Below are 22216 nucleotides of genomic sequence, written 5' to 3' on the forward strand. Positions count from 1 at the left end.
TTTCATATTATTCTGCTTTGTATTTATCTTATTATATGATTCTATAGATTTTAGAAAATTTTCTTCTAATTGATTTGAAGGAGATGTGGTTTTTTGATTTGTTCAAAATTTAAGAGGCGGTCCATCTTATCCCATTGTAGGCACAAAAAAAAATGTGTTTTATAAGGAAGCATTCAATGGTCTTTAACGCATGCCTCATTAGCAGAACCAAAAATTAATAAAGAGGGTCCATTACAGAAACATGGTGGGTGGATGGACTCACAAAAAGTAGCTGTCACCTTCCCTTTTGTTACTCAATCATTTTTATTTCCCTTTTTAAATAATGAAAAAAAAAAAAAAAATTCTTAACGTATCATGAATGATTGAGCATAAAAAAAGGCAAGGAACATTGTGTGTGTCGCTCAATCGATTGGACAAAGGGAAGGGGAAGGATTCAGAGAAGTAATTTTATGGTTAAGATTTAAGGTAAGGGGTGGGTATTTGTTCAGTCAATGTCGGTAAGAACATTTTTGCTTATCCATTCCTAAAAGTCGGTTAAGTCCATTAATTAACTGACTTCATATCGACAAGAAATAGTTTCGACTTTTTCCGTTATTCAAATAGTCGATTAATTGTCGGTTACAAGTTTTTATGTTAAGATTTATCAACTTCTTTATAACTATAAAATTAGTAAATGATATGCTTTATAATTTTATTATTATTTAAAAAAAAAAAAGAAAAAAAAAAAAAAGAAGAAGAAGTAAATCCATAGAACATGAACTAAAAGGATAATCACACGTCAGCTTGACAAAACAATAAGGAAACCTTTTTGAAATGAGATTCTATATTTCATTACTCAATAAAAGCTTACTCCACAACTAAAACATCTGTTACACGTTCTGGATAAGATTCCCTCTACATTTGATCCTCACCGAGTGTTATTGCCAGCTTCGCGAGACGGTGGGCTGCTTCATTCACAGTTCTTTTAACATGTTGGATTTTTCAACTCTGTATACTATGGAGGAGGGTTTTCCCATCATTTACCATAGCTCCATAGCTGTGCCAACATGTCACAGTTCTACTCAAGGCTTTAACAACTTTCAAAGAGTCGCCCTTCAAATAACCTTACGTAGGAAACCTACCAAATAAACTTCAAACGCTGAAACAATATTTTTATTCCGTCCACCGAACGTTGAAAGTCGATTGTCGGTCAATAACGGTTTGATGACAGTCGTATTTATTAAATGACACTATCTGCATTCTACACCGTATATATAACATTATTAAATTCTTTCATTTCACAATTTTGCTTGAAATAAACGAATGGTATTGCATTTTTGTCAAGAAAAAGTATTTAATGCTTTTTAACAGATGTCGAATCAAAAAATAAATAACATGGTCCCAATAGGCATACCCCTAAAAAAAAGAGATACTCGATAAGAAAACTTGTAGATTTATTTATGTCGTGTCTCAATCCCAATAGGCTGCCTTCATTCTTAGAGATTCAATGTTATATTTTTTTAAAATTGTTTCACATGGGAATTTGTTTTGGATGGTGATTTTTTTTTTTTTTAAAAAAAAAGTGTTTGAATTTTACATAAAATTAAAAATAATTTTGAATGGCTTATGTTTTGGGTTATTTGATAATATCTTTGTTTTGAAAAAATAAAATAAAAGTGAAAAGAAGAATAGTTTAACAATTAAAGCCAATTGTTTAATTGAAAATAATGAACCTGCAAGCCTTCTTGCTTACATTTCATTTTCTTTTGCACATTTCATTTTCTTTTGCAGGCCCTTGAACATTTAAGTTACGCGTGGAAAAATATTTTTGTCCAAAACATTTTACTAAGTTTATTACGCGCACAGAAAATTAATTAATTAATTTTTAATATTTTTTTTTATATATATATTTTTGTTCATTAAATCATATTAAACTATAAATTACAAATATGTCATGACCAAGTCTTAGAATTGACCGAACCGAGTCCCGCAAAGACCCCACTGCGACTCACCCGAGACCCGACCGAATCCCGCCTAGACCCTATCAGGACCCCGTCGGGATCAGCCCGAGACCCTGGCAAGACCCGCCCAACAGCCCAAGACCCGATAGGGACATTTTTGTAATTTAGTGTTTAATATAATTTTGCATACACACCAAATACCGGAAAGTGTTTTCCGACGACCAGGACTCGCCTGATTTTCCGTATATGCCAAATACCGGAAAATGTTTTCTAAGAAATCATTTTCAAGAAAAATGTTTTCCGCTAAAAATATTTTTCGACGAGTCCCGGTCAAGTCCCGATAGGGTCCCGGGCAGGTCTTTGTCAAGTCTTTGGTAGGTCCCAGGCAGGTCCGATCGGGTCCCGGTTAGGTCCCGACGGGGTCCCGGTCAAGTCCTGGGTAGGTCCCGGCGGGTAGGGATGTCAACCCGGTCTCAATTCTCGGTTATTGGATAAAACCTAGAACCGGAACCGAGGTACCCTAGTTATTGATTTTGGGAAATCGAAACCGGGTAACCGGTTCCCGGTGTCCCAGTTAACTGGCCGGTTCCGGTTTGTACCAAGTTATCTGGACCAAGTAACTAGTTTTTAAGAAAAATTATATTTTGGACTTATTCAACACCCAACTCAAAACGGCTCATTGGACAAGTTAACTTGAATTTAGAAGAAATGATATGCCTTCTTTTGATAGAAAAGCAAGCTTAGAGGGTTCCATTTTTTAAGTAAAAAGGATATGCCTCCTTTTTAAGGCTTTTCGTCGTCTGTTTTACTGATGTCAATCCCACATCTACTCGTTGCATCTTTCCCAGCCCTTGGCCTCAACCCTTCACATGGACCGCTGATAAAGCCACTACTGAACTTGTTTTTTGTTATATGTTTGACTTCTGTTTTTCTTTTTTCTTCTTTTTTTCTGAGTTTGGTCCAGGACTCCAGGGTCTAGCACATTGGACATGATGCTTTCCTGCTCTATATCATCCTATGATGAACAAACTTCATAGCCAAGTAGGTTTTCAGTAGCTTTAACCTCTATATCATCCTTGGGTTTAGGGGTGGCCCACACCCATGGGGTGGCTCGTGGTGTTTTGGGGTGGCCAGGGATGGCTTTTGGACACCCCTTCAATTTTTATTTTTATTTTTATTTTTTTAATTTTTATTTAATTTTTTAAATTGAATTAATAAAAATTTATTATGCCGATGATATAACAGCAGTTAAAAAAATTTGACCGTAGGAATTTTCTTGGCATTTTGACCCAGGGAGTAAATTGTCAAAAAAAAAAAAAATTGGCGTGTTAACCTAAGGACTTTAAATATATTTACCCTTATCTAAAGTCACTCAACCACTCACGTTTTCTCCAGTATGGGTCCCTCTTGGAATAGGGGTGTCAAGGCGGTTACAGTTAGTAATTATTGCCAGGGTGACGGTGGGCCACAGCCAATTGGGCTAGGCTCTGATATCATATTAGAAATGGGTCTTGTGCCTAACTCAACCAAAAAGTTAGCTCAAGAGTTGAAGTTTCCCCTCACCCTTATAAATGGCCAATTTCCTTAATACCCAGGCAATGTAGGACTTCCAACTGCCAATAACAGCTAACCGTAACCGCCTTAGCGGTTAGTAGATTTCACTAACCGCAACCGCTAACCGCCTAGCAGTTAACCGCCGGTTAGCGGTTAGTGAAATAGATAATCGCCCAGTAACCGCTTTTTCAAAATTGAACTTTTTTTTGGGTTTCTTGGGCGTTTTTGAGCTTTCTTTAGGGCTTTTTGGGCTTCTTTTTTTTGGGCTTTTTGGGCGTTTTTTTGCTCTTTTTTTTTTACCCTCTTTACATTTACTTGTACTTTAAAAAAATTTCCTTAAATATTAAATCATAACCGGTTAACTTTTTTTTTTTATTATTTTAAAAAAAAAATTTAACACAACATATAAAAAAAAAAGTTCAGAATTCAGACAACTATCACAACATATAATGATAATACATTAATACTTAAATTGTGTTTATAAGTAACACGTTGGTCATTGTTTAATTCAATGTCAATTACTTAATTTGATATTATACAAATCATATCATTATTGTACATTAATAATATGATTCACTTGAAGTCTTGAATAAAGTATTTGAATTGTTATTAAATCATATGATGAAGTATTAATATTATACATTTATATTATTCATATGCATATGTAGACTTATATAGACTTATAACATATATAAACTTATAAGTTTATAATATACATTGGAAATAAGTCTCTAGATATTTAATTATTGTATTAGTATGAATTGGTATACTTATGAGTTATGTCATATTATATATGTATAATTTGTTATTATATAATCAAATGATTTAATGATCAATTGATCATGTGATATAATCATATAAATTATAGTGATAATTAATATATTAATACTCAAATTGTGATTTAATTATTTTTAAAAAAATTGTGATTTAATGATCAAGTGATTATATGATATAATCATATAAATTATAGTGATAATATATTAATACTCAAATTGTGATTTAATTATTTAAAAAAAAAATTGTGATTTAAGGATCAAGTGATTATGTTATATGTATAAATATTTTTATAATTATAATTATAAAAATATATTATATAAAAAGGCGGTTAGCGGTTAGTGGTTACGATTAGTAAACCCAATAACCGCTAGGCGGTTATAGCGGTTAGGCAGTTAATACGGTTAAACGGTTAAACGGTTAGCAGTTAGTGGGCAGTTTTTAACCGCCCGCATTGATACCCCTATCTTGGAGTATATTAAAAATATGTGGGATTGGACGGTTCCATTTTTTTTCATATATATATATATTGTTATTATTATTATTATTATAAGCAGGTGCCAAAAACCGGAATCGGGGTACTCGGTTACTAGTTTCTTGTTTCCCGGTACTTTTTGACACCTCTACCGGCAGGGTCCCGGGCAAGTCCAGGTCAGGTCCCAAGTGGGTCCCAGTCAAATCCCGGGCAAGTCCTGATCAACTCCAGGGCGGGTCCTAGGTAGGCCCAAGTGGGTCCCGTTCAGGTTCGGTCAGAGCCTAGGTAGGTCCTGGCGGGGTCCTGGGCAAGTCTCAAGTGGGTCCCGACGAGGTCTTGGACGGGTCTTAGCAGGGTCATCGATTTGAGAATGAGATGCTCAAAGTCGAAAAAATGGTTTACGGTTTTGAAAATCATAAACCATTTTCTGAAATTTAAAGAAGAATTTTTGGTCAAAAAGAAAATATTTTCCGTTGACCACTATTTTACGTCGCAGTAAACACCATAAAATGCAAAAATTATTTTTTGAAAACCATTTTACATCGAAATAAATTGAGTAAAAGGGTCTCAAATGGATGAAGGGCTCCATTGTGCATGGTCCAGGCCATGTGACACTCTCGATCACGGGCTATACCCTTGTTGGTGTCCTTCAATGAGGCAAAGGCATGTCCTGTGTACTGTGTAGGGTAGTGGCTCAACGCTTATGCCACCCTACATGGTTGTTGAGGTGGTATGGGGGGATGATTCTTTTACTTTGCATCTCTCCTTGGTCCTTACCCTTTCGTTTGAGAGGCAGGCCGAGCTGTTGGTTGCCGTTATATTAGGCCCAAATACTTGGTCTAGATAGGAGCCTACGGCCCAAGCCCAGTACGCATGCAAGCCGAGTGCGCGGACGAGTAGGGCAGCAAGTGAATCCCGGGTTGGCAAAGGTACATTGGAGGCAGAGGGAGTGGACGCACAATAGATTTGGCTTCCAAGTTGCAGGCAAAAAAAGAAAATAAGAAAGAAAAAAGAAAGAAGATTGAGGAGACTCAGCTGTTCCCTCCACTCCGGTCAACACTCGCTAGAAGGAATCAAGCACTCATAAAGAGGGTAAGAGAGACGAGAGCTCCCTAACTTATCTTTCATTAAAGTCGGATGAAGTTATTTAAGTTAATGAGCAACTTTCTGGAAAAAAAAAAAGGCTCATCATTCGATAGTAATTGGTACATTTTTTATTTGACGTGAACACATGATGCATGATATTTCTTTGAAGCCCCATGCATAATTCCCTTCAATCTGCTCTCTCTCTCCCTCTCCCCAAAGGGATAAACATAAAACACCTCTCAACCACACACAAACACAAACAGAAAGCCAGTGTTTCGCCACCTTACACGAGGCCAAGAGTTCACCATAAATGAAATAATCAGTGCTCTTACCATCTTAACACCTAACTTCCTCTGGTAGGTGCACATGGGGCCATTTCTGAGCAGTGCGAGAGTTTGCAGAGGCCATCCCCTTCCAGAAAAGATCAACCGTTTCCCACATTAATAAATGATCCATTTAGATCCTTACCCCCGTCTCAGCATGACAGCATGTTTGATGGGTCATAATATTTTCTCAAGAATGATGCACCAGTTTGATTTGTCATAAAATTGATCAACAATTACTGCATTGTCGATACCAGATGCTAACCTGCATAAAGGTATGATAAACGAGGAAGAAATATCATGCATCATGTGTACACATGCATGTCAAAGCATGAATGAATACATGGGAAAAAAAAGAAAAAGAAAAAAGAGAGATTATAGAATCAAACAAAAGCAAAATATTTAGTCTTTTTCAGAAATCTCGAAATAGAATTAACAAAAGAGCTGGAAAAACATGAAAGATTATGTCCAGTTGCATGCTTGAAAGTGGCGAAAGATCATCAAACGTTACTATGAATTTCCTGGGATTTGTTCAAAACCACTACCATCAATGGGCCTCTTTTCATTTGAGGACTTTCAATTGGCACAATAGGCACCCTCCTTGTGCTGTAAATGGTCTTAACTTGCATAAATATAAGAATTCAAATTATGCAACTGATACAGGGAAATCCTGACTTACATCCATATCCTATAAAAATCAACTCAATCTCCCCACACACTAAGACAAGCTAATAAAATTGGCTGATATTGCTACACATTAAATACGTTTATTACTGAAGTCACCTATATGCATGTCCTCTTGGGCTGATCCTCATGTATCTTGCCTTCTTCACTCTCCCAAAGCATCTCAGTGTTATCCAATATATTCATGCATGCTATACATTTAAATCCAGTATGGTGCAGATGATACATTGATGTCAGAGATCTATATTATGGTTGGATCGAAATCGAGTCCTAGTGGGGCACATATTCTAAGCCAGCTAGCTTACATATAAGACAATTCGAGCAAGAGGAAACGATAGACCTCTTGCTCGATAGACCAGAATTTCCTTTTAAGCTATTCACAACCAATTATTAGAAAATCACACATTCACAAGTAGTTATACAATCAACGATTAATAAAAAGTAAAAATAAAAATCCACATGGAAACATATAAAAGAAAGTAATAAGTTACCTTTCAAGCTCGCCTTCACTGAAAACATGGTAATATCTGTTGTACACTACAGCACCCTTTTTATCATCTTTCTTTGCAAGACCATTTGCAAGAGCACAAGCAGAAGCACCACTTACTTCAGCACGATGATAAGGCAAGTGCCAAGGAACAAAATACTCTTGTTGATTCTTGGTATTCTTTTCATGCTTAAGGGACAGTGAATCATATTTACTTTCAGAGGTTAGATGTGGAGTTTCATGCATCTTCTCCATGGAATCTTCTATATGGTCTCTCGAACCATTATCCTCATTTTCAGGGATGCTTTCTAATGGCAAGGATGACGGACTACGAGCAAGAGGACTACCTGGTCCTATCCACTCTTCAACATACTTTTCTGAAAGTGGAGTCCATTTGGCAAGCAATGATCTATCCTCTTGTTCTACAGCCCAAACTGTTATCAGAACTAGGCCACCCTTTTTGACAACTCTAACTAATTCTTCAATTGCTCTTTTTCTCCTAATCTCTGTACTTAGATGATGTAATACGGCAATAGAGATCGCTGCATCACCAAAATCAGTTCTATATGGAAGATTTATAGCATCTGCAACCAGAACCTCATGCCCTCTATCAGCACAGATTTTGATAAGGGGGGCACTTATATCACATCCTATGAAAAAGCAATCAGGATTCAAACCCAAGTACTTACCATTGCCACATCCCGCATCCAGGACGAGAGATCCTGAAGGCAAAGATGATAAAAAGGTAGCAACTTTTGGCCACTTAGCAAACCGGGTGGAACTGAAATGAGGAGCAATAGCATCATAAACATGATGGACATACTTCTTTTCAATTTCAGGGGTGGATTGTACACTAAAGAATGACTTTCCCATGTTCTCACTATCTGATACAGATTGAGGGATTTCAGATTGTCCATCAGATACAAGAGTACATAAACCAGAGGCACCTTTTATGTTGACTTCTCTCATAGTGCTGAAAATTCCTGACTGACGGAGACTATGAGCTATAGTGAGCACACTACAGGCGTGCTGGGATTGATAGAAGCATCTAATTACTCTTAGAACATTATAAAGCATCCACCTGAAAATTTAAATGTAATCAGAAATGACCCTGCAGGATATCAAGGATAATAAGTTAACAAATTCTGACATTCATGTCATAAGTCCAAGAGATGAAGTTTCAAGGACCCATCATACAAGACCAAGGATAATAAGTTAAAAATGTATGACATTCATGTCACGAATCAGAAGAGATGAGGTTTGAGACCTACCATACAGATGATAGAAGCAATGTAATGGTGTATGTTGAAACAAGATTTGGAAGATAAAAAGAATCAGAAAGGTTCCATAATAATTCTATCCCCGACAAACAGTTTTTGAATTCTGTGATATAAATCAAACGAAAAAATAGATAACTAGGAAAATTAGGGAAAAACAGAAAAATCATAATAGAAGCTGCTAACGATAGCGTTCTTATTCTTAAGTAAGCAACACTGCAACTAGGTCAGGAGGGGAGAAAAGGCACAAATTGGTTAGCACCTCAACTGCCCCTAAGTTGTTTTTTGATAAGTATGATTGTCATTTCTCAATTATATTTTTATCAGGCATACTATGAGTAATCTTTCCTCCCAGCAACCAGGGACCTAAAATCTATCAGGAAAGCAACTCATGTGATTTTGTAAGAAAGTAACCAAGTACTGCACAGTTGTCAAGTTTACATGGGGAAATCAGTGATAAATGATTTTGGTAACTTGAAGTGTGAATGCTAAGGTTAAACCAACTTTTCATGAGACATGAAGATGCCAATACATTTGTAAGTGATGCCTGACTCTATGCATCTTTCCGGTGGATTTCAGTCTTCAATCCTGAAACCCCATGCTCTATGAATATCAAGCATTATTACCCATGCTGCCATGAAGACTGAAATGAGGGTTATAGTTGAGGAAGTATTTTGCTAAATTCCCCTGATTTCATATTATTCTTTAAGGAGTACCATATAGATTTATTTTGCTAAATCAGATAAGCTGGCCAAAATTGGTCCTTGTCTGATTTCAATCTCAAAATTTCACTATCAAATAAGTAATTGTATTAATCAAGTGCAGGTTTTCATTTTTTTTCTCAGATGATAAACATTTAAAAAAAAAAAAAAAAAAAAAGATTCAGAACTGTTATCCAAACTTCCTTTTAGCAAAGCCTCTCAGCTAATCATCCTATATTTTATTCTCCTTATTGAGGCCCAATGATACACGCGCATTTTCACTTCAGAAAATCACTTAGGGTTAAAAATTAGTGATATTTCATGCGGAAGAATGTATTTTCTTCGGTTGAGCTAACACAGGCTTCAGCAATACAATCTAACCTGGGGCTTTCACAAATATGTAAATCAAGGAAAATATACAGCGTTGAGAAAATTCGAAATATACAATCAACTATATATATATATAGAGGGAGAGATGTGAGAAACTGACCTGATTGAAAAATTCGAACTTGGTGAGGAACAGAGGGTTAGGGTTTTGAGCGTGTGAGATAGAGATTTTGTTATGCAGAAGTCCTAAGACGAGGAGAGGTGTATGTTAAATAATATGAGCTTCTCCTTGGTGCCCGTCCGATAAGCGTTTAAATAATATAAATTAGTTCTTTAGCTCATATTTTTATACAATCAACCATTGAATTTGTGGGATCCACTATTAATTTATATGAAATCTACGTAGGAACAAGATCCTCTCCAATTTATTTTGCACTGGAGAATATCCGGTTAATGGTAATGATCTCTCTAAAAACTAAAAAGACATGTTTATTAACAAAAATATATATATATATATATATATATATATATATATATTTTAAAAATAATTAAAAAGAAAATAATAAAAAAATTTAAAAAACCAAGGGGTGTCCGGCCACCCCCAAGGGCTAATTCAATTTTTTATTTTTTTGATTTGGCGCTTGGGGGTGGCCGACCACCTCCATTGGGGTGGCCGGCCACCCCTTAGTTTTTTAAAATTATTATTTTTTTAATTATTTTTAAAATATATATTATTTTATTCTTATTTTTATTAATGGGACATGTGTCCTATTTATGGCCTTAAGATCTCTTTAGAGAGATCTTGACAATTTACTGGATATTCTCCAGTCTATTTTGGAGAGGATCATGTTCTATTTACATAAATCTATAAATTCAATAGTTGATTGTAAGGGAATATAGGCCAAATATAAAGAATTTATTGACCCCTAACATTTATCGCGTATTAATGCTGTTGACTCTCTTCTCACCTATAAACACATGCCTGGTCAGCTTACAAGTATGTCACCTATAAACACATGCCTGGTCAGCTTACAAGTATGTTATATGAGACATGAGAAATCAATATTATTAGGAAGAGAAAAAATACACTTACCCCAAACTATTACCCTTTTGTCACTTGCATTATTAATAGACTTTTTATGTGCGGCTCTTAATGGGTATGTACTATTATGGTCATGCTCAAGTATGATAACTACAATTGGTCTTTCTGGCCTACCATTTTTTTTTTTCAAAAAAAAAACACAAAAAATCACCCTTTTGTCACTTACATTATTAAACTTTAAAAGGTGACATTTCATCTTTTCAACTAGCACACATTTATACGGATATAAATTACCCCATTAGTTAGCATTTAGCATATAAATTGATTGAAAATTTCACACAGATGAATTTTTTATTTGATGATGCTAACTGCACTGCTACTAGCTAGTGGACAAAGAGGAATATGATCATCTCCGGTCCATAATAGATTGGAGAATATTTAGTTTATGGTTACAGTCACAAATAGGACACTTGTCTCACTACAAAAAAAAAAAAAAAAAAAATTCAGATTAAAAAAATTAATTAATCAATTAATAAAAAAGATAAAGGGGTGGCTCTTGGCCATAGGGGGTGGCTGGACCACCCCATTTTAGCTGGGGTGGTCCGGCCACCCCTTAATTTTTTATAATTTTGTTTTATAAATTTTTATTATATATATATTTTGTTATTAATGGGACATACATCCTATTTATGGTGTCAGGATCTCTTTAAAGAGATCCTGACCATTAACTAGATATTCTCCAGTCGAAAATAAACTAGAGAGATCCTGTTTGGAAAAAGAAGGGCATATAGCAACATCAAAGAGTTGACCTTTAACTTTAAGTGACCAGGGGGAGACCATTCTTCTGGCTTTTTGATGGTCCGGGAAGGTTTTTAGGACAAGCTGAAGGGTGGCAGGGGTGTCAGGTTTGGATTCTTTGTGGACTATAGTCTATATAGTTTATGGTAAACCAAAGAATGTCCATATATAAGGGTTGACTGCAAGGATCAGAAAGTTATGGGCTTCATTGAGAGGGATTGCAAGGAGGGAATGGGGTTGGATTGGGAATAGCTTGGATCCAGGTGGGGATTTGCTGGTTTTTCAAGGGGAAAAAGTGTCTGGATTGTCTCTGGATGGGTTTGGCATACAATGCTGGGCAAAGATAGGCTTCATGGACAATTTGGGTTTTGTATTCAAGAGTGTTTGTTCTGGTGGGGAGGGAACTCCAGGCCTTCTTCTAATGGAGAAGCTTAAGCCCATGCTGCAGCTTGAGTTTTCATAAGGTTTTCCAATTACCAGGGCAGGGGCATGGTTGGTTTGAAGGACAACTCTGTTCCAGCTCATGGGCAGACTTAACAGAGAATTGGCCCAAGGGTGAAGGGGGTCCAAATCCACCTTTTTTTTGATTGGGTTATGAAGAGAGATGTATTTTTAGTATGTGTTGGATCCAGAGAATATGTTATATGATATGAGACAGGACCCAGATAATTAAGGTTAGTAATTTTATTTTTTTTTTGGTGGTCATTTTTAGTTTTTAACTGATAAAAAGTTGGAAAAAAAAAATGTGTGAAAAGAGTTACCCAATATGTATAGCAATTTGATCCTCATGGAGTTTTTGGTCTTAAGACAAGTTGGTATTTTCTAGGAGGATATCTCTTGAAATCTTTTGTACGCCTTGTGTGAATTCTATTAAGGATCCCATGTGAGGCCCATAAAATAATTAATTGGTTAAAATATAAAAAATCTATAATGTAAAGTACAAAGGATCTCGTCAAAAATGGAGTATGGAACTTTGACAAGTAAACAGAACTTTTTTTACTTGAAAATCCTCTAAAAAAGATCTGACCAAATGGAGCTGTTGATGACTTCATGAAAGATCCAATCAAAACACAAGAAATTGATCATGAATAATATCGTCTGCACTAATTACTTTGTTGATAAAGAGGCCTGAAAAAAAGGAGGCTTTCGCTCAAACTCACGTTTTTTTCTTTTTTTTTTTTTTCTTTTGAACATTGAAATCCTCCAGAAACGTTGAAACCCTTCAAAAAATTCAAGGAAACGTGCATGTTGACAGTTGCTTATGGGGTTCTTTTTGTAGGTCTGGTTTTAATGCAACTTGTGTATTATTTTCCACTATTCTAGTAGCATGCATTTTTATATATTTATTCATTTGTTGACTCCTGAATTTTTTTTGCTTTCTTTTTTGTTCCTGGCGATTGCTCTTTACCTGCAATATAAATGTGGTTTCCTGAGAAATTGTGGTTCAAGTTTTCTGAAGCTTCATTCAAGTAATTTTCTCTTGCTTTTCAGAGGGTTAACTGGAATACTTTTAGTTTGTGGGTGTCATGTTAAGTCACCATCATATTGAAAATGTGCCATGTGATTAATTTAAGGCCCAATCCAATTGCTCCACGACTTCTTTCAGCAGCCAATCACCACGTGGGTTCTTACAGAGTTGAAGCTTAGAAAGTCATGATCAGTTCTGCCAAATGGCCAAATTATTTTTCTTTTTGTTTGCATTCAAGTAGCCTCCCTTAATTCTATTATAATGACAACTTTCTTTGAAAGTTGTACGATTTCTCTGCGTGGGGGTCAGGTCAGTCTATATGGACTTGATAAAAAAAATGGGATAGGTTCAGAGAAAAGGCCGTGTCTGAATTTTTTTCCACGCAAAAAGGTTAAGTATACATGGAGTGGTTGTGTGGAAATTAACTTTATGCGGCAGCTCATTGTCACAGTCCAGGAAAATGTATCGAAAAGAGGAAGCCTTGTGCACTGGTGGCTTCTTCCACATTTGTTTGTTTCTTGGAACCACCTAAGAAAATTCTGTTTCATATCCACAACTGAAATTGTCCCAGGTTGCACATTGCTTTTTAGGAACATTTCGTGGCATGTTTGTGATGTGTGCTGGACAGTAGACACCCTCAGCTTCATTTATATATATAGAGAGAGACCTAGCTAGCTCTCAATTGAGAAAACATAGAGGAGTTTGATATTGAAGCAAAATTTTGAAACAGAAAAATGCTCTACTGTCAACTATCATCACGCATTCGCATACCTTATGCAGTTTCATTACAACCTAACACAACTTGGAGTACCAGGTTGTTGCTAAAGACCTTAGATAAATGTTATTGTCTCACTAACTTTTCTATTTATGGTACTCATTTAATTAGCTCCATTCTTGTGTTTCCTGGGTGATTTACAGTTCAAACTTGAGCAATGAGAAGAGTGGTAAGTCACTGCAATGCATGCATCTGCATAAAGCACTCAAATGTTCTCTATATATAAAAATAAATCTTGGTAGAATTTTGCAGACTATTAAATGGCTCAGACTAACCTATATGCAATGTAATTAATGAGATCACAGGTCATTGCACAAGTGTCCCACGCAATGCCAATATGGAGAAACTGCGAAGTGGATATTTGTTTCCCGAGGTCAGCAGCTTCTGAATCGTCCACTGTCATGATTTTTCTTTCTTTTTTTTGCAGCCTTATTTCACTTTTGCTTCGTTAGATAGCCATTAATTACTGTTTGTTAAGCAGATATCCAGGCATGAGTTGGAACACACTCAGAAGTCTCCTCATGCAAGGTTGATAAGACTTGGCATTGGTGATACTACACAGCCTATACCAGACATCATAACATCTGCTATGGCGGAGGTAAATTTCTGGCTTTCAAATGTTTCATATAACTATCTTTTTTCCTTTCTTTTTTTTTTTTTTTTGTATAGGAAAGATTTAGAAGACTTTCTTGACCACTCCCCATCTTCTTACCACCGAGCCAAGACCAGTATCACAAGTTTTTGTCTGATGGAGTGGAAGAAATATTGTGCTGGCTTTAATATCTTCTTTTTCGCCAAGAAAAATATATTTATCATAAGAATTGTTCTTTAGTAGACTTTTATATATGTAGCAGTGAAAATCTATCTCTTGATTTTTTTTACATGCTCTTATTGATCCAAAAGCTAATTTATATTGCCACGTGTCTCAGTTGTATGCAGTAATAGCTCACTGTGCACTTCTATGTGCATGTCTAAGTTGAAGAGGGTTTTATGTCATCATCAGTTTCCATTTCCACCACTTAAAGTCCAACTTGTGGGACAGAACTTGTGGCTGTATGCCTTTTGTCGATTGGTCTAGAGTTTTCAGCCTACAAGTTTAATTTTACTAGAGAAAAGGAACTCATAGCTACCGGCCAAAAAGGGCTCTCTTCAGAAAATCCCATCAATTTTTGGTTCTGAAAAAACAATTATATATGCTGTTTTCTTCTGTTTTGCAGCATGCGCATGCTCTATCAACTGTTCAAGGTTATAGAGGGTATGGAGCTGAGCAAGGCAATATGGTACAGTACTAGTGGCACTTTTAGTGCTTTTTATGAATTTATTATTTTGGTTGGTATATATGCCTATACTTTTATGGATACTGACTCAAAGAAGCAGAAAAACATAAGAAATTATTATTTTTTTTTAAAAAAAAAAAGGTTTATGAGTGGAATTATGTATTCGAGATTTACACGACAAAGATGGTAAAGTTGTCCTGTCTTGAAGAATTATGTATTCGAGACTTACATGACAGAGATAGTAAAGTAGCCCTACCTTAAAAAATTATATATTCGAGACTTACACGACAGAAATAGTAAAGTTTCCTTGCCTTGAAGAATTATGTATTCGAGACTTATTCGACAGAGATAGTAAAGTTTCCCAGTCTTGACGAGTAGCACGAGAAAACAGAATTCTTTACTCCACAAACACAAGGCAGGAAAATTTTTGAGTAGGTTTCATTTATTTCTCCATGCCTGGAATACATAAAGATTAGGATGTTTTGTCGCCTGTTTCCTCCTTCTACTTTGTCGGTTTACTGTTGTACTTAAACGGCAGAGGACACTAAAATTGCCATAACCTTTGAAGTTTGTTTGCCTTATCCCGTCATGTGGCTAATATTAAGCCTGTCGTCCAATTGGCAAGAAGACAAACTATGATGTCTGACTCAAACAAACCCTGCAGCCATAACTAAACATTAGAAATATTTCACTATAAATAGGGTCAAAGATTAAATAACGTGACAACATAAGATGTTGTGAAATTTAATCTAGGCCATGAAATAATAGAAAGTGATTTTCTTGCTGCAGGCATTGAGAAGGGCTATTGCAGAAACATTTTACAGAGATTTGGGTGTTAAAGGAAATGAAATTTTCGTTTCAGATGGTGCACAGTGTGACATTTCCCGTCTTCAGGTGAAGCAGATAATTTACCAAAGCAGATAATTTATTAGTATTATTATCACTTTATAATGAAAAAATACGCTATAAATCTTGATCATTGGCAGATGCTTCTGGGTTCGAATGTCTCAGTGGCTGTACAGGACCCATCTTTTCCGGTAAATTTTTTCACCCTTTTTGACAAGATTCTCTGGTTTTAATTTGGGTCACCTTGCTGATGAGTAGTGTGGTTAATTATAATTACACAGGCTTACATAGATTCCAGTGTTATTGTTGGTCAAGCTGGCAAGTTCCAAGAGGAAACAGGGAAGTATGAGAATATTGTGTACATGAAGTGTGGGCATGACAACAACTTTTTTCCAGACCTATCGACAACTTCAAGAACAGACATCATTTTCTTTTGCTCTCCCAACAATCCAACTGGTTATGCTGCATCAAGGCAGCAGTTAAAGCAACTTGTGGAGTTTGCTAAGGCAAATGGATCAATAATCATTTTTGACTCTGCCTATTCTACTTACATATCAGATGAAAGCCCAAGATCAATCTTTGAAATTCCTGGAGCCAAAGAGGTTAATTTGTCACTCAATCTGGACCGTTGAAAAAATTACAACATATGATATATCATAACATTAACATATCATGTTATGCTTCATGAATACAGGTTGCCATAGAAATTTCCTCCTTCTCCAAATTTGCTGGCTTTACTGGCGTTCGCCTTGGTTGGACAGTGGTACCTGAAGATCTCACGTACTCTAATGGATTTCCTGTCATGAAGGATTATGATCGAATTGTATGCACCTGTTTCAATGGTGCATCTAGTGTTGCTCAAGCTGGTGGACTAGCATGCCTTTCCAAAGAAGGTTACAGGGTTAGTTTTTACCACCCTTTCTATTGCAATTACTCATTCTTAATTTCTCTGTATGGTTCTAATTCTCTATATGATTGGCAATATTTTATACGCATCTAACGTGAAATTAGCGAGTTAGGGTTGACTTATATAATATTATACATATACCTCAACATGACCCAAATTTGACATGAAAACAAGAATTACCACACTAGTTCCCTTTCTTTCTTTCTTTCGTTTTTTTTTTTTTTGGTAAGTAATCAGCTCTAAGGGGAGGAAGGAATGAGAGATTTGAACTAGTGACTTTCGCTTTTATAATGTGTGATTTCCAGTCAATTTAGCTACTCCGTAAAACCACTCGATTATGAATAAGTCCAATTCGATGACTTTGGTTTGTGTTATGAGTTAATGTACAAATGGGCACAAAGGAGGAGAAGAATCCTTTCTACAAGGGTAGAATTGTCCCCAAAAAAAAAGGTGTAATGACCATTCTACCCTTGTCAAATAAGGGATCCAAATCTCACAAATGAGGAGTGTCATGTGTCACATTATTGATGTGTGCACAGGACACAAGAAACAAGTAATATTTCAATTAGATGACCTTGGCTTGTGCCAGTGCACAAAGGGCACTAGTGGGGGTGTCATTTGTCCCCATTACTAATGTGTGCACAGGTCACTCTAATTAGATGGTTTTAGCTTGCGTTCTATGTCGATGTACAAAAGGGCACAAGTGAGAGGATGTCATGCCTCCCCCATCAAATCTAATGTGCACAAGGGACAGGACAGCAAGCCGATTAGATAACATATAAATGACATCTTTAGAGTATTCCTGAGAATTCTAGTAAATAGTTTCCTTGTTTGAATGTTTGTTTCTGCAGGCCTTAACTAGAGTGGTTGATTACTACCGGGGCAACGCTGAAATAATTGTTGACACATTTGCATCTCTTGGGTTGAAGGTGGATGGAGGCAGAAATGCACCATATGTGTGGGTGCGCTTTCCTGGTTATAGTTCTTGGGAGATATTCAGTGAAATTCTTGAGAAAACACACATTGTGACAGTGCCAGGCAGAGGATTTGGTCCTGGTGGCGAAGAGTATATCCGAGTCAGTGCATTTGGCCATAGAGGATGTATTTTGGAAGCTTCCAGGAGGCTGAAAAATCTTTATAAGTGAATCCTTTTGCCAGTTTTCTTCATACATATATATATATATATATATATAAAGATGGTTATGGTCGGCTAGATCCAACACCGGCTGCATTTCCGCTTACTTTTTTTCTCCCCTCTTTCTGTATTTGTAGTGGAAATAATCCACCCCCGTTCTGTTGTAACGTTTTCGTTGACGAATATACATAAGAATAAGAATTAATGTCATTTACTGGCTTGAGATTGGTTACATTGCATTAGCACCCTTACAAATTTAAGGGAAACATATGGATTTGATAAAAGGTTTAATGGAGTGTTTTTCCCTAAAGTTATTTGCCCTTTCAAAATTGTTATATGAAGGCCGACATCATTATTAAAAAGTTACTTATAATGTTTTGACTTGGTGAAATATGATGGGATGGCTCCCTAACAAAATTGACAAATGTTAAACAATATGGCACAACACAGCATTGTTAATGCATTTTAAATTAAAATAATAATAATAATAATAATAATAATTGGTATAAAAAAGTTTTTTTAAAAAAAATTTGTGCAAAAGTTGGTATGATTGCTAATCTATTTATGATGATGAAAATATAAAAAATAATATGATTTTGGTCGGTTATGTATGGCCATGGTAAGTAGCATTGGTCGATGGACAAATCATATGCTAAGTACAAGCCTTTTTTTGGATGAATTAAGTACAAACCTTACGAAAAGGAAGAGGCCCACTGGGCCAAAATATGAAAACTGCGTTGGAATATGTAGTGATCTTCTTAAAGCCCTCTCTAGGATTTAGGATTTATATTTGCAAGTGATAAAAAAGAAATAATATTTTTAGAGAGTTGCTAGGCATCCCAACACTTTTTTTCAAATTCTTTTTTCTCAAATGATCCGGACTCCACATTCATTTTAGACAAAAAAATAATATAAATCTATTTATTTATTGAATGGCCAGATCATTTGGAAAAAAGAATTTGGAAAAAAGTGTTGGGATGTCTAGTATTATCCATATTTTTATCCTACAATGTTATTCTGAAATAATATAAAATTCAAAGAGTTTTAATTGATATTTTGATCGGATCGACTAATGCACTGAAATGATACAAAATTTTTTGACCGTATCATGATAAATCGGGCTAGTACGTGATGCGGGATGGGAAAATAATAAATTAGTCTTTAGTTTTATTTAGGTTTTATATTTTAAGAGTTTGTATTTTGCAATTTAATAATGAGCTTGGTCCATAGTCAGTCAGAATAGGGTTAAAGTTATTTTATAATTAGATAATGGGCTTAGCCCGAAGTGAGTCAAATTAGGTTTAAAGTTATTTTACAATGTCTATTTAAATGTTCGGTGTACTCTATGGAGATCAGATGATGATTAATAAAAATATGTTTTCTTTGAGGCATGATTGTTCTCTTTTTCTTGGTGGTGAGACTCTACCAAACCTCATTGTTGAACGGTGAGACTCTGATCAACTTGGTTTATCTTATTTTCTGTTATTTTTTATATATTTTCGTTGTTCTCCTTCCGTCTTGTGTCAATACACCAAGCGAATACAAGTATATTTTAGAGTGATTCAACCATGTGTTAATTATTTAACTTATAGTCCTTGTCATATATCTACTTCCTATTTATTGAGAACGGATTACACATGTTATTCAATAGGAGACCAAATATGTCAGAAAAGGCAGATATTGAAGACGATTAAATGGTATGAGCTCAAGTGTACCAACTTTGAATTTTTATTGTAGTCAATATAGTCACGTGACTCAAAGTATAATCTACAACATATTGCTAATAAAACAATTAAATCGTATGATAGCCTAAAATTTATTTGAATATGTAACTTTTATATAAATTATTTCACAATATATTATACAAATTACTAGTAATTTAAACACTAAATTACTGAAAATCCCGATCTTATAAAATGATGAGGATACGGTGCAAAAGCATAATATAAAATAAAATCTATCCTCTTTGCTGACGACCACCCAAAAATTCTCCCATTTATCTCTTTATGAAAATACATACATATCTCACACGTTTCAGAATTCACATGGCAACCTACCTGTCAACTGCCAACCATCAAAATGTATGTAGACCTGGTTGCTTGCCTTGGTCACCAAGCCAATTAGCATCACTTTTGTCTTTGCCTCCGGGATTGGACGCCGCCATGAAAAAGTCAAAGCATTGGAAGACATGTGGGTCTGTCACTGCACTCGTCACTTGCTTGTCCCCCAAGCCAATCCAAACGCCTATAAATGGATCATCACCGTTGATCTCAACCAACAACCAATTCAACACACAACCATATTCTTGGGCAATGGCAGCGGGATATGGTCTGGCTGAAATCTACGTCTTGAGAAAGCTCCACAAGGAGAAAATGAAGACAACGGAAGAGGAAGAAAGAGCCGATTATAATGTCGGTGTGATTCATCACCAGCTCAAACAGAACAAATCCAGTGGATGCTTCTTCTGGGGGTTCAAGAAAATCCATCCAAACACTACTTCTCGGACAATTTGTGCTGCAAAAGATATGGAGACGTTGGATACTTCTAAAACTTGATTCTGGGTTGCTTAATTTGCTTCATTGTTTTTTTTTTTTTTTTTTTCTAATTGAAAAAGGTGGGAAGGGGCAACAGTGTAATTTCTTCCTTTATGCGTTATCATCGGGATTTTCACCCATTGTGGAATGTCCGATTTCCGATTTGAACCATAACTACTACTTCATTGAATATATATATATATATATATATATATATTCTATTTCACCTCAGGATTCAAAAGTTTGTGTCTATCAATGTTGAGGAATCGTGCATCTTTGTAATTGTATGCATTTTTACATCATAAGAAAATATATAGATTAAATTTGTTGTTTGTTGCACTTGTCAATTTAGAACTGTCAAATTTTGACACAATCCGTAAATTCGAAACAAACCCAACACGACATTAAAAGGGTTAAGAATGAGGAATTTTACATGTTTAATTAAATGGGTCGAATTATGGTTAATTTATATAGTTCCATATTCATGTTTCGACACAATTCGAACTCAACATGAAACTTAATGGAGGACAATTTTTAACATAACTCGTAAACCCAATACGAACTTTACATAAAATTAGAGGGTTAGGGTCGAACAATTTTTCCAGTAACTTATATACTTTTATATTCATGCATTGACACGACTTAAATTCAACCAAAACATTTAAAATTATAAGAAAATTGTACTAAAAAACGTCAGTATGCCACGTGGCACTTTATGAATTCAAAGTATAGAAGATGAAGAGGCGGAATTTAAGTGTTGGATGATTATATATATCTTACTTTTTAGGTGGTATTGAAGATAATAATGCAAGTGTAGGACCCAATAGATTTTACTCTTATGTAACATCAAATCACACGTCGATGCATAAAGGCATCAAGGGTACTTTTTGGCCATTTGTAAAAAGCCCTTATTTTTTTTCCTTTTATTTATTTTTTTATTTTTATTTTTTTAACTTTAGTAAATTAGGCTTGCAAATTACATTAAAGGCGGTCCTGATGCACGTGACGTGAAAGCTTGGCACGTGATAAAAGGAAATGCAAGCTTAGCTGTGAGTGACAGCATGATGCCCACTTTGAATAGAAATTGAAACGCAGTACCAAACCCATGTGCACCGGTGTCCACTGAGACCCCACGGTGCCCATTCCCATGGCCGGCTTCATTGCATGCTCCTATGTCTTGGCTGCACCCCAATGTCCCTTTCTTTCGCACAAAGCCCTCCACTTGGATCATTTCTAGCCTTCGATCCTTGCATTTATTGTTCTACCTTTTTCTAGTTTATACCTATAGACGATATCATCTCAACCAATTTTTGGATCAATTGTTGTTAAAACAAAAAAAGTCATTTAAAAGTCGGTGGAGACGGTTATGTCGGGCATTAGATGAGGTATCTTCTTATTGTTTGGACCATGCTTATGTATAAGAAATTGAGAATTATAATCATTTAATTAATAGACTAACATTTTCTCATTAAGTGAGGCATAACATGATAAATATTAAATTAAAATTGAAGATGTATTATGGAGACAAAATTAAATTGTTACTTATCCTAAAACTACTACACATTGACACGTTAATATAGTGAAATAAAAGTGTTATTATGTATAACATTTCTCTTCTCACTAATAATCACTTTCACTGTATTTAAAAAAGTAATGCTACAAATTACAATGACATCTCACAATTATCCTGATATGTTGACATGACATAGTATAGTAACCCTTGGATTATCCCTCGTTAAAAAAGAATAAAAAAATAAAAAAAGAAGGGGCTATTAGACTCTGTAATGTCAGCATAGTGGGATAATT

At 35.4% G+C, this 22216-nt stretch overlaps 2 protein-coding genes across 3 annotated transcripts; one reads left to right on the forward strand and one right to left on the reverse strand.

The window, feature by feature from the left end:
* Window positions 1-5898: 5898 nt before the first annotated feature.
* LOC132185089 (tRNA (carboxymethyluridine(34)-5-O)-methyltransferase) lies at window positions 5899-9899 on the reverse strand. Of its 2 annotated transcripts, none has more exons than XM_059598911.1 (3): window positions 9792-9899; window positions 7328-8404; window positions 5899-6417 (listed from the first exon to the last, which is right to left on the reverse strand). In XM_059598911.1, exons 2-3 carry the CDS (start codon window positions 8398-8400, stop codon window positions 6330-6332), a joined length of 1161 nt encoding a protein of 386 aa, XP_059454894.1. In that variant the 5' UTR covers window positions 8401-8404; window positions 9792-9899; the 3' UTR covers window positions 5899-6329. The 2 variants fall into 2 exon arrangements, with proteins under 2 accessions (XP_059454894.1, XP_059454901.1); XM_059598918.1 differs by having other exon boundaries at window positions 7328-8434.
* A 3740-nt stretch (window positions 9900-13639) lies between these two features.
* LOC132167731 (aminotransferase ALD1, chloroplastic-like) lies at window positions 13640-17886 on the forward strand. Its single transcript, XM_059578755.1, has 10 exons — window positions 13640-13750; window positions 13855-13880; window positions 14017-14084; window positions 14193-14309; window positions 14929-14991; window positions 15778-15882; window positions 15975-16025; window positions 16116-16436; window positions 16529-16735; window positions 17593-17886. The coding sequence occupies exons 1-10, from the start codon at window positions 13671-13673 to the stop codon at window positions 17884-17886; spliced, it is 1332 nt and encodes a 443-aa protein (XP_059434738.1). The 5' UTR covers window positions 13640-13670.
* Window positions 17887-22216: the final 4330 nt, after the last annotated feature.

The sequence above is a fragment of the Corylus avellana genome, chromosome ca1, assembly GCF_901000735.1.
Source record: "Corylus avellana chromosome ca1, CavTom2PMs-1.0".
Classification (NCBI taxonomy): Eukaryota; Viridiplantae; Streptophyta; class Magnoliopsida; order Fagales; family Betulaceae; genus Corylus; species Corylus avellana.